General features: G+C 36.9%; 1 protein-coding gene across 1 annotated transcript; it reads left to right on the top strand.

Annotated features, from left to right (window-relative positions):
* The first annotated feature begins 268 nt into the window (after window positions 1-268).
* On the top strand, window positions 269-1684 carry CLDN17 (claudin 17). The gene has a single exon (XM_032276681.1). It carries the CDS (start codon window positions 489-491, stop codon window positions 1161-1163), a length of 675 nt encoding a protein of 224 aa, XP_032132572.1. The 5' UTR covers window positions 269-488; the 3' UTR covers window positions 1164-1684.
* The last annotated feature ends 12152 nt before the right edge of the window (window positions 1685-13836 follow it).

Here is a 13836-nt window from a genome sequence, read left to right on the forward strand (position 1 = left end):
TTAATTACTCTCCAATAAACTGACAAGGTTTTGACATTGTCTTCAGCTGTGCCTTAACACATATATTTATACTTTTATATCAGAGTGATTTTTACACAGGAATTTTCAGCTCTGTAATTAGCAATCCACAATGGAAGCTTTGACACTTAATTACAGCATTACTAAGACAATAATATGATAAATCCTAAAGTTGAATGCAGTATTTCTTGACACACCTCTAGCTACCTTCTTATTGGCTGGGAAACAATTATATATGACTAGTAAATAATCCATACAGAAATGAATGTGAAGAAAGGCAACATGCATTTACAACAGGAACTTCTAGTTAGGCCAAGTTCAGTCACAGCCACTGATTTGGACTAAAACATTATGGGCACCAACCAAGGAGAACATCATCAAAGCCTTCTCTAGACTCAAGAGTCTTCCACGTTCTGCATCGTGAGCATCTTCTACCACTCCGAATTGGACCAGTCTTCAAAGGAAAGACAATGGTATTTTATCCCCTGCAAATTGCTGGGCTGGTTCTCGGGTTCCTCGGCATGGTGGGGACTCTCGCCACAACCCTTCTGCCTCAGTGGAGAGTGTCGGCTTTTGTTGGCAGCAACATTATTGTCTTTGAGAGGCTCTGGGAAGGCCTCTGGTTGAACTGCATCCGACAAGCCAGGGTGAGGTTGCAATGCAAGTTCTATAGTTCCTTGTTGGCTCTTCCACCTGCCCTGGAAACAGCCCGGGCACTCATGTGTTTGGCTGTTGCTCTCTCCTCGATAGCCCTACTTATTGGCATCTGTGGCATGAAGCAGGTCCAGTGCATGGGCTCTAATAAGAGGGCTAAGGCATACCTTCTGGGAACTTCAGGAGTCCTCTTCATTCTGACGGGCGTCTTCGTTCTGATTCCAGTGAGCTGGACAGCCAATATAATCATCAGAGATTTCTACAACCCAGCCATCCACATAGGTCAGAAACGAGAGCTGGGAGCAGCACTTTTCCTCGGCTGGACAAGCGCTGCTGTCCTTTTCATTGGAGGGGGTCTGCTTTGTGGATTTTGCTGCTGCAACAGAAAGAAGCAAAGGCACAGATATCCGGTGCCTGGATACTGTGTGCCAGACACAGATAAGCGAAGAAACGTGGCAATGCTTAGTAAGACCTCCACCAGTTATGTCTAATGCCTGCTTTCAGCTCCAAGTGTGGACTATGGTCAATGTGTTTTAGAAAGTCCTGTTAGAAATTGTAAGTATGTTCAGGCAGGAGAATCTGCTTTATGACTACATTTAAATTGATATGAAAGTTTCCATTTGTTACTGGTGGTAGGAATGAAAATGACTTACTTGGAAATTCTGACTTAAGGTGTATTAAACGTATTTACTATTGTTGGACTCAATCCGTGTTCCAATTTTCATATTCCAAAGCCAAATGTTCCCATCATCATTAGCAAGTGTACAGTGAAGGACTACGCCTTTTTGACCATCATATATCATCTGATAAGAATCTAAAGTTGAAACTGATAATCCATAACAATAAAACATGTATCTATTCTAATAGCCTATTATTTTTCATCTACATTGTTTCTTATACTACAGACTAACAACTAAGTAATGATCATTTTAAAATGGTTGTCATGGAAAATTCTAAACATCAAATAATAATTTTTAGTTTGATTTGTCAAAATATGAAAATGTCCATCTAATGAAAGTTTTTGTTCCTTTAGAAAACTCGCACACTAAAAATCAGACACTTTAGTGAAAAGGGACCTCTGATTTCTCTTAGGACAATTAAGAAGACAGATTTTAAGGTCTCTAATGTATACCATTAAACTCACCTAGAATTTTTGTTTAAAGGAAAATAATTTATAAATGAAAAATAATATTTTTTCATAGCCTATTATCTGCACCTCAAGCAAATAGAAGCATCTATCTTGATAAGGCACATCAATAGAAGACTATTAACACTCAATTCTTATCTAAAGGTTATACGGTCCCAATTAGAGAATTGCAGTTTGGGCGTTGAAGGAATGGTTTCTATTCTTTGTTTTAGTCTTTAGTCACTGCACAGGTATAAACATGCTAAGCAATTTGAAGAATCAAGGTTATGATTCAGGCAAGTTATCAGGCTAAGATAAATATCTCTTTTGCATTATCTAGTAAACAAATAGGTATGGTGAAGGTATCTTGTTTTGCTTGAGTTACATGCATTATTTTCTCAATTTTTCTTTTCCCATGTGTACATACCAATATCAGGGTTAAAAGTGTGGTGGGCTGGGTGGGGTGAGAGTGAGTGGGGAGTGTTTATGAGGCAAGATCACCCCTGTGGGTTGCTTCTGAATAACTGTCGGATCTTATGAGTCAATCAATGTTTATAAGTTCAGTTTTAACTCTCCAAATATTGTGCTTATTTTGTAATAAACTTGTATTTGATTTTGAGAATATAATTACAACGAGAAGCTTAAATTTATTCACTAAATATTTATTGCATGTTCATCCTTATTATACTAAAATAAAATAGTTTCATATTACAACAATGTTGATCTATGTAGCTGTGGGATCAATTAGAATGAATTTCTGTCCTCAAAACATCACCTAGTAACTCTGAAGCATTAAATCAGTGATAACTCAAGACTGGATGTTAATATCCAAACTTTTCTCCATTCTGCCAACCACCAGCAAGACATCAGTAGGTCAAGCCCCTGGTAATATAAAACTGTATTTAAAACACTGGTAATATTAAATGATAAGATCACACAAGTGTAAAATCTTCAAAGATTAGCAATAAAAATAAGAAAACCAGTGATTAAGATGAATTTTTCTTCAGATTTTTTAAAATCAGACTCAATTCAAAAAGACCTAATATTGGGTATGTTGGAAAAGAGTCATTTGTCTTTTATAGTCAAATAAGTAAGCCATCAAGACAAGCAAGATATATACCTAAAAGTTGTCATAGAATCATTTTTCTTACCTATTGGCTCACCTAGAAGTAATTAGCTTTACAAGAATGGATTAATCAGCCTAAATGGGTATGTATGTTATTCTGCTAGCCAGAGGATCAAAGAGTAAAAAGGTATAACACTTGGTGCAATTCTAAGATAATATTAGCTATTGAATATGTGGCAACATTTCAGGAACTACGTTTTTTGTTGCTTGCCCTTTCATTAATCAATGTGTAGATTTGGAAAGATTATTTTTCCCTGCTCCGCTCTGCTGTAGTAGTTTTCCAATTACACCAAAAATAAATTTTGCTAATTTTCAGCGAATTTAAAGATGCATTAAGAATGCACATTTGTTACTACAAAACCAGGTGTGCAAGAAATTTATCTTTATTTTCTAAAATTTAACTGAAGTTCAACTTCTTGAGTACTTCTCCACATATTACACAGTTCTTGGCATCTTCTGCAGGGCTAAGCAGTGCTCCATGGTGGTTTCCAGGGTCAGGCCATGATCATCAGTCCCCACAGGTACCTGAGAAGATGTCTATTTTATCTGCCCACAGATTATTTTTAGGCTTCTTAGCTCTGTCTAATCTGTCATACTTAGCCATTTTTTTTTGAGACTTTTTTTCTGGGCTACTTGAATCAGTTCATTTCAACTCTAGTTGTATATTAGAGTTGCTTGGGAAACTGACAAATACCAATATAGCTGGTGTTAAGATGTTCTATGGTATCATTTTCCAGAGTCATAGCCAGGAACTTGACCTGCTGACCTGATTACCAGCTATCCATGAGCAGTGGTAGAGAAAATGCCTACTTCCCAATAAAATGTTTTAATGTCACCTCTGTAACTCTTCTTCTCCTTCTCCACTGTCAAAAACTTTGTACAATTTCATAGAGGTTTTCAGAAACAAAATGCATAGGCTAAAACTCTTCCAGTCTGCTTTTGCCTTCCATTTTTCTACATGCTCAGTGAAATGCTTTGCTGACCACCTTCTGGAATGGGCACCAGGGAAAGATGGAAAATATAAGGATAGAAAAAAATTAACACCACAAAATATTATTTAATCACACATGGTTGAAGATGTTTTAAGAGAGTAATACTTTTGTAGTTTACATATTTATGTTAAATATTTATATTACATATTAAATGCACAACAATCATCTTTTTCATTTGTAAAAAATCTTGCTGTATTTAAAAGTGTTTTGTTCGACTGTTTTGATATTTGTAACCACCATGTGCTGCAGTGTAGATATCATTACCAAAAGATGCCAAGTAAAAGAACTGAGACATACAAAGCTATCTGACTCAACGAAGTCACACAGCTAAGATGCAGAAATCAAGAATTCAACAACAGGGCTACATTGTGATTTGATAATAATTTGAGGAATGATCAAAAAACAGTATACATACAGCACAATGGTTTGAGGTTTTAACTACTGCACATCCCCTTTTCCCCCAGAGAAGAGATGAAACTATGGAATTCAGAAATGTAAAGACAGTTATTGGTTTTTAAGTATGAAAAGCATAGATTCTTAGGAGATCATGGGCCAAGAATAACATGGTTATCTTTAAGATTAAGAGTATAAAATGATGTCCTTGGATGAAGGTGAAATCATAAGGAGCAGAGTTTAGAGGGTCTAGATATCAGTTTGTTCCAGGAAGTGGCCTGGTGGCCACTCCCTAGTTCAGTTCCTAGGGACTGGGGCATAGGGGAATAATAAACTCTCTCAGACAGTTTGAGAATCTAAGGGCAGAAATGATCTGTGTCCTGACTCAGGTGGAGCTGAGGATGTCGATGAAGTATTCCCTGTGACCTCACAGTGCTGGAGGATAAAGGACATCTCTGTGATGTATTTAGTCTGACAGCCTAAAAGATAATCTTGCCAAGCTCCCCACAGCTGGAACACCATGGGAGCAGGAGAACATTTCCTACCCTCCTGAGATGGGCAGAGAGCATGCCAGACTCAAAAAGGTCTAGTGTCTGGGACTAAGTGAGACAAGCAATCATACACATGGACAAGTGGCTGGCCCATGCATGCCTGCGTGCCTTCAGATCCACTCCTTGCCACTCCTCTGTCTAATGTGTATCCTATGGAGGTTGATGCTTATGGTTCGGCAGTGTGTGCCAAGAGCTTACGGTAAGAGTGGTTCTCCCCAGGTATAGGCAATAGGAGGAGGCTCTCTCTGGAAATAATTGAAAAGCAAAAAAAAAAACCTACAAAATATTGGGTCTGCTCTTTATTGTCTTCACATGCTGACCATTCTAATTAATGTTAGTGATAAAGCACTTGATCAAAACAAAAAAATTGTAATTTCTTGATGTAGGTTCCTAACCATCATTGTCATTACTTTTCAGAGAGGTAGGCAGTGTTATGGGCCGAAGTGTGCCTTCCCCCCATTTATATGTTAAAGTTCTAAACTTCATATATATGAAAATGCAACTGTATTTGGATATAGGGTAATTAGGTATAGAGGTAATGAGGTTAAAATAAAATTATTAAGGTAGGATATTGAATATGACTGGTGTTCTTATAAAAACATGAGGAAAGTTGGACATAGACAGGTACAGAGAAAAGGTGATGTGGAGACACATAGGGAGAAGATCACCATCTGTAGGCCAGGGAAAGAGGCCTGGAACAGCTTCTTCCCTCCCAACCTTCAGAAGGAACTAAATCCTGTGGACACCTTGATCTCAGAATTCTAACCTCCATCATGGTGAGACGTGTGGCAAGGGAGCCCTAGCAAACTAAGATAGATGGATAGGCAGATAAGTAGATAAATAGTTGGATAGTAGGTACATAGATAGGTAGATAGATAGATAGATAGATAGATAGATAGATAGATAGATAATTGATGGACAGAGGGCAGATATATGATATATGGATATTATATAGAGAGATGATAGATTGGTTGATGAGAGATGATAATGATAATGATTGATAGATGATAGAGGATTAGACAGATAGATGATAAAGAGATGTCATCTGTACTACAAATGAATAGACAGAGATGCTATCTATACTACTGTGTGCCCTGACACACGTGGACTTGGCTTCATGGGTTTGTTGCCAAAGTTAAAGAGTTTCTCCTGGATTCCAATTCTGCAAGGATGATTTTCAAATAGGTTTTCTCCAGCCGTTCTGTTTTACTGATTTAATTTTTAAAATACAAATAAAATACAAATTTTAATTTTTATTTAATAAATAAAATTAAATTTTTATTTAATTTTAAAATACAAACAAACTCTTCCAGTCATGATCAAACAGAGTTCTGTTCTGTTTCCTTGTCTTTGCAATTTCTGTGCTACTGAAATGGGAGGCATAAATTTTACACTGGCTAGCTTGAGTGATTCTAACCTGTATGAACCCACTGGAATTTCTTCAGAGTAATGTCTATAAAAATGTTTATTAAAGCATAGATAATACAAATGTGTTAACTTAAAGCTTATTACTGAAAATTATTTCTCTTGCAGACGAGTGATATATTTGCTCCGGGAGTCAAATACATTACATAGGCTACTGAGGCTGTTTTTCCCAAGCTCCTGTGCTCAGCTGCCACCTGCTAGGTGAGAGATTGGAGGGCAGGGGTGCCTCCAGCTGTATCAGAAGGGCCCAAATGAAGCCCAGGTTCTGCCTTTTGCCAGGTGAACCCCATCTCCTGGGTCCAGCAATACTGCCTTTTCCTTCATCATCTGGGAAGTCACAGCTTTCTGCTGTTGTTAGCATACGGGAGGTTCTATAATCCTCTCTTTGGTTTCACAATCTCCCTGTAAACTGTGTGAGCAATTTCCTCCATTAAAGTCCACTAATTTTAATATCTAGAATAATTTTGGTTGTCCTCGTCTTATTTAAAAGGTACAACTGAAAATCATACTGAAATGGGGGCTTCTCAGCTGAATCCAAGCTGAACAACTAACGATTTTAAATATCAGATCAACGATGTGGTTTGACATGAGCCCACAGAATTTAGATTCAAACCTGGGAAAATTTGGCACCCTCAGAGAGTAAGATGAAGTTTATTTAACATGTAGGCTTGAAAAAAATTTAAGTTCAATGTTTAAAAATTGTTCAGTAATGCATGCCAAAACACTACAGGTAGGAGATGGCAACAATTTGCTGAGAAAATGAATTATTGATGAATCAATGAAGAAAGTAATAAGCAAACCATAATGTGAGCCACCTTAATCTAGGGAAAATCAGAAGTTCCATTCCTCACTGGGTCTAAGGAGTTTTGTGTTTTTAGTATTCTTTTAGTAGGATTATTTCCAAGAAAATAGCTAACGGATAAATTTTGCCCATTAAGAAGCTGTTGAGGATAAAATCTGATACAAAAAATAACTTTAGGTCTGAACTCAGATTACAGTTAGTAAAGCTTAGAATTTGCTAGTAAAAGTGACTAGTAAAATATTTGGTAAAAAGTAAATTATGAAGTGGACATGACTATAGCAAAATGACTAAAACTCATACTACCACAAAGATGTATCAGACAGACATTTTATCATGTTTGGGCTGCTTGAGGGACAAAGAATGCTTTTCTCAGGGAATAAATATCCCCTTACACTCTGAATAACTAGATTAATTGTGGGTATGGGTTTGTTAGGACAAATTTGTCAAACAGATTCTCAGAAAATAAGTAGATGGCATATAATAAGGGAGAATTAAAAGTATAAAAGACAGCTCATAACCAGTAGAGAGTACAACCAGAAAACAGGAGAAACAAACAAAAAAAGGGAGAGAGGAGAGATTGCAGAGACTGAAAGAGAGAATTTCAGTGAGTACAGAGGGGGAACAAAGGACCTTCAGGTTCACTACGAGGAAAATAATTCTTAAAGAACTGATATTTAACAGGCAACGAGTATTGTCAGAAGCATTGGAGACACACTGCCATGTATAAAGACCCTTTTCCATTCCCTCCTCCTGAGAACTGACAACTTGGTCAGAATTGTAGAACTGTGAGACTGAAAAGGATCATGGAGGAAACTGAGGACAAGAGTGGTAAGCCTGTCCGGCTAACTCCTCCTGACTTCCGTGTGGGCCTCGCTACAGTCATTGGTCATTATCCAGACTGAAATCAGCCGGTCTCAGGAAAGACCTGCCCTTCAACTTTTCACTCAACTTCTGTTGCATCAGCAGTTACTCCTCTTGTCTAGTCCATCGTCCTCAACTTGAATTCAGACCCATTACCTTCCAGCTTTGAGCTGCCATTTGTATTTCATTCTGCACCTCCTGAAATATCCTCTATGTTTACTTCTCTAAAAAGGTTGGATTCATTAAGATTGCCAACATTTGTTTCAATAAACTTGCTACTCTTTTTCAAGCCTTTCTTAATTTTTTCGTTAAATTATTCTTAAGAATTCTTTTCTTTAGGGTGTTGGGAGGCATATTTTTTTTATTCCTTCCCTAGATCACATATACACTTACTTCCTTTGAGAACTCACTCATTCCTGTTATTTCAACTGCTAGCAATCGGCAAATGGCTTAGCAGAAACGGCTCTGGATTGGGAGATTTGAGTTCATTTGGTGGCTCTTTCAACAAACTGAACTTCAGTTTTCTCATCTATGGAGTGTGGAAAGGGATAAACATTTCCAACATATACTGCATGCTTGGAATTAGACATATATATTGTGTGTATATATACCAAGTTAAATTTCATATAAACTATATATATATATTTTTTAATTCTCATTATTACTCTTTTTCTACGGGTTAAAGAAAACTGATACTCAAAGAGGTTATATAACCTTTCCAGGGATACACAGCAAGGTCACTGCACCTGCCAGCCATAACAAGGCATCTTGAAAGAGCATGCTCTCTTCTATGTAGCCCTCTTCTTCCCCATATAAGGAGGATAGTAACCACTCTCTTTACCTGGAAAGGCTGCTGAAAGGATAAAATGAGACAATGCCTGTGAAAGTGTTTTAATCATAAGACATTATGTAAATGTAAAATATAATTACTATTATTATCTCCCAGCAGTCCAGGTTTTAAGCTCTTTACATTTCTCTTGCTTTTTCTATCCATAGAACATTTCATTTGTGTGCCCTTTTGGCCTTAAACTTTAGCAAAAATAATATTCATTATGTTTTCCTAAGCTTAAAATTTTACCAATTTTCTTTACCTTCATAAGTGTCACAATTCATTTAGTCTTCTAAGACCCAGATGACTGTGTGTAGATACTGGCTTAACTCCTGTTTTCCTGGAGTAATAATTTATATATATATAAATTTATATATATATATAAATATATATATATATATATAAATTATATATATATATATTATATATATATATAAAATAAATAATTTTCTTTTTCTCTCAAAAATCCAATTTTGGATGATAAATCATGTGTTCACCTAACATCCCTTTAGATGCCTCTTGCTATGGTCCTTTCTTCTCTATTCTTGCTCATTGTGCTCTAAAACATTACTGAACATTTATTCCTTTCCTATTTACACTCACAAACTTTAACCCAATGGCTAATTGTCTAGCTTACTGAGATAGACCTCTTTCCCGTCTTCTCATCTCGTGTATCCCTCTCTTCCATGTTTTATATAGAGAAGCATGGATTCTCACCTCTAACAGTGGCTATCATCATTTCACTTCCTTTATTAGAGCTCACAGGCTTTTTGACATAATTTCAATCATCCCTTACTTTTTTCCCTCAACTCCCTCTTTACAATGACACATAACTACTTTGAACATACACAATTGGGTTCAAGTTGTCTCATATTCCATCAATCACATACATGTTTACTTGAAATCTGAAGCATACTTTTGGTGGCTTCATTGCTTTTCTAAACTCTGCCTTCTCGAAGCCACCCTCCCTCACCCTGTCTCCTCTATTTTGATAGAATACAAATAGCTGCTAATCATTTGCAGTTTCTTCCATCAAGAGGTGGAGTCTGCTTTTGCAGACCTAGACTCAGAGCTGGCCTAATGACTTGCTGTAACCAACAGAGTGCGAAGGAAACTTTCTAACTTGTAATGCTCCTACTGTTATTAATCCAGACTATGCTGGTAGAAAACAAGAGGTCAGATAAAGAGAGACCCATTCTTTTAAGCCATCTGATGTGGTTTGGTTTTGTCCTCACCCAAATCTCATCTTGAAATACAGCTCCCACAAGGGACCCAGTGGGAGGTAATTGAATTATGGGGGTGGTTAATCCATGCTGTTCTTGTGATAGTGAGTGAGTTCTTATGAAATTTTATGATTTTACAAAGGGCAGTTCCCCTGCACGTGCTCTCTTGCCTGCCACCATGTAACATGTATCTCTGTTCCTCCTTCACTCTCTGCCATGATTGTGAGGCCTCCCCAGCCATGTGGAACTGAGTCCATCAAAACTTTTGCTTTATAAATTACCCAGTCTCTCAGACATGTCCTTACAGCAGCATGAAAATGGACTAATACACTATGTCAATCATTATAGCAATCCCATGTGAGGTCCCTGACATATGAGTGAGCCCTGACAAACTGTTTGGAACAGAGAGAAGCTATCCTAACTGACCCCAAACCAAATTACTGTCTCATAACATTCTTAGCAAATATTATAAATGTTGTTTAAAACTTTTTTGGATTGACTTTATTTCAGTAATCCCTTAGTATTACTTTTTATATATCAATATCAATATATATTTTTTTGTTTTCTACTCTCTGTACTTCTTTGCATCTACAAGGATGTTTTTGATTCTTTTTTTTTTTTTTTTTTTTTTGAGACGGAGTCTTGCTCCCTCATCCATGCTGGAGTGTACTGGCGCAATCTCAGCTACCTGTAAACTCTGCCACCCTGGTTCAAACAATTCTCCTGCCTCAGTCTCCTGAGTAACTGGGATCACAGGCGCACACCACCATGTCCAGCTAATTTTTAAAAATATTTTTAGTAGAGACCGGTTTCACCATATTGACCAGACTGGTCTTGAACTCCTGACCTCAGGCGATTCACCCACCTCAGCCTCCCAAAGTGCTGGGATTCCAGGTGTGAGCCACCACACCTGACCTGTTTTTGAGATTTTGGGTCTGCCAGTGCCTTGCATAAGTGGCCTCTGTTCATCTTTGTACCAATCCTGCAGAGCAGATGTTGCCGTCATTGGTTTATGAACGAGGACACCATCACCAAGAATATTAAGTAACATAAGCTTTTTGAATCCATACATAATTTAGATCAAAATTGAAATTATTCATTTTTGTTATGTCAATAACTTATATAATAAATATTTCTTCCTTGTGTATAATGAGAACTATAAGACTTCCCACACCACAGAGAAGTCACTGCAAAAAAAACATGTGAACAAAATACATGAAAGAAACAAAGCAATACAATGCAAATTCTCTTAACTGCCCTCAGGAGATCAGAGTGCACTAGATGTGCAGGGGAAGAGAGCTACCTGGATTAGGAGTGTAAGCAGGGAATGCATCTGGAGTGACACTGGGACTGACTTGAGGAAAAATGGGATTCCCAGTGGTACAAATAAGTGAAAGAAAGTTTGTAAAGATGGCACAAGTAGAGCTTTAAATATGGAAATCCTCTAGATGTGTCCATTGACATTTAGAACTCAGGCATACAAACAGAGGGCAATCCAAGATATGTCTGGAAAACTTTAGTGTTCAGAACATGAAGGACTTTGAAAACTAGGGTGTAGAGTTTTTTGTTTTGTGATCTATCGAGGAATTTGCACAACAGTCATACTATTTCAGTTGTTAGAAAGCTTTCTGTAGCATTTCAATCAACTTTATTATTTTATGCCCATATTACATTTTCTTATCTCTAACATTTAAGTCTTTGAAAGGGTATCAGGTCTTCATCATTGATTAGTAAACTCTTCAAAGCCATCAATATATTAACAAGCACTTGATGAGCACAGACTTCAAGGAACTGGATTAGATGTGAGACATTTTAAAACAAAACTGTTAGAACTATGTCAAACCAAAATACTTCTGCACAGCAAACAAAACAATCAACACAAGGAAAAGGCAACCAATGGAATGGGAGAAAATACTTGCAAACTATTTATTTGATGAGCAATGAATATGCCAAACATGTAAAGAACTCATACAACTTAATAGCCAAGAAAACAAACTGAAAATATGACAAAGGAACTGAATAAACATTTTCCAAAGAAGACATAAAAATGGCCAACACCGACATGAAAAGATACTCAACATCACTAATCATCAGAAAAATGCAAATTTAAAACAGAATGAGACACACTTCACACCTGTTAGAATGGCCATTAACAAAAAGATGAAAGTTAACAAGTGCTGGCAACGGTGTAGAGAAAAGAAAACCCTTTTCTTACCGTATTCTAGTCATTAAGGTTTCAGGGATTTTAGTGGCAGTTATTAACAAGATAGTCTCCTTACTTTTAGAGAACACACATTCTCCACAACCCTTAAGACATTTATATCTCATTAGATCTGTAAATTACTGGATGGTCCTTCATCTCTAATTAAGGTTGATAGGATCTGCCTAACTTTAAAGAAATTTCAAGCATCTGTAAGCTAATAGGGGAGTGTTTTGGGGAGAAATGGAATACATTTACTGTATGCATGTCTTAAATCTCATTGACTGCCATTGTTTCCCTATAATGACTATATCAGAAACAACCTGGAATACTTGTTAAAATGCACATCCCTGTGCCCCATCCTAGATGTATTCAGTTAGATCATCAGGGATGGGGCCCAGCATCTTGGATCTTACACACACTCTAGAATAATCTTATGCATATCTTATAGTTTGAGGAAGACTTGCCAAAGGCAATAGGATGGATAAGCCTGTTTTCTCCCTCACTTTGTAATTATCTGTAAGCAAAAGAAATAGGCTTTGTAGGTGTTGTCAAAGGCATTAGTCTAGTAACCACTCAATTAGTTTAACGATCTACTCTGAATTTCAGCGAGCTCTTTTGAACCAGCCTTATTATTGTTTCTTCTTGCTTTTGGTGGATTTGCTACTGTATTTTCAACACCATTTCAAGTGCAAATCTGCACTTCCAAATGCCTTCAATAACTACTTATGGTAGCTAGAAGAGCAACTTTAAATGGATGTTTGCAGGTGTCTCCCCATAAAGACTGCTATTGCATCAGTTCTACTGGAGTTATTATGGTTTACAACAGGAGTTTAATTTAGGGGAGTTACAAACGTGCAAGACTCTGGGAAAGAAACTTGAGAGCAATTATCCCTGGATTTTGTTTGGACAGTACTGGATCCTTGAATTTTGGCTGGTTTGCTGTAGCTTTGTCTGCTTCAGAGTTGTGGTTGTATCTGCATTTTGGAAGTCAGTATGAGTCTGTGTTTTTATTAAGAGCCACTAGAACCTACTGGACAAAGAACCTCCTTCTCTTCATCATATCAATCTCTTAAGCTCATCACTGATACTCATTATACATATATTATGAATGCATGCAGTGTCTCACATTCCAGAAGATCTAATCATTTAGCTAGAGGGAAAACTAAAATATGTGATATAAATATTAGCTGATATCAATTTGTCTGGTGAGAATTAAGTTAGAAAAAAATCCTAACGTAGGTGTGTTTCTGTGTCTCTTTGTTTGGAAATTCCATCATTCTCCACAAGATGTTTGCAAATTTGGATTTTTTTTTTTTAATCACTGTAACTCTGGATCTTAGATTTTACTTCTTGTAGTTAATTCTCTTGTGTTTATAGTCTGCTAATTTACATGTGGATTACAATCCCAATCTCTCACAAAGATCTACATGTAGCAGCTTCTATCTGGAGATTTTCAAAGAGGGTTTAGGTAACAACAACAACAAAAAAAATGCAAACAAAAACTAATCTTAAAAATGGAATACTAGCTATTTCTGATTGTACAAGCTCTTTAGATACCTGAACAGCAGAAATTTCTCACAAGGCACTTTTCTTTTTTGCCTCCATTTTTTTATATTCTCCTTCACTCTGCTGC

This window comes from Sapajus apella, unplaced genomic scaffold (assembly GCF_009761245.1).
Source record: "Sapajus apella isolate SASKATOON/1434 unplaced genomic scaffold, GSC_monkey_1.0 scaffold8, whole genome shotgun sequence".
In the NCBI taxonomy this organism is placed as follows: Eukaryota; Metazoa; Chordata; class Mammalia; order Primates; family Cebidae; genus Sapajus; species Sapajus apella.

What these genes read in the sequence shown, in the direction of transcription:
- CLDN17 (XM_032276681.1), top strand. Translation starts at nt 489, where the DNA reads ATGGTATTTTATCCCCTGCAAATTGCTGGGCTGGTTCTCGGGTTCCTC.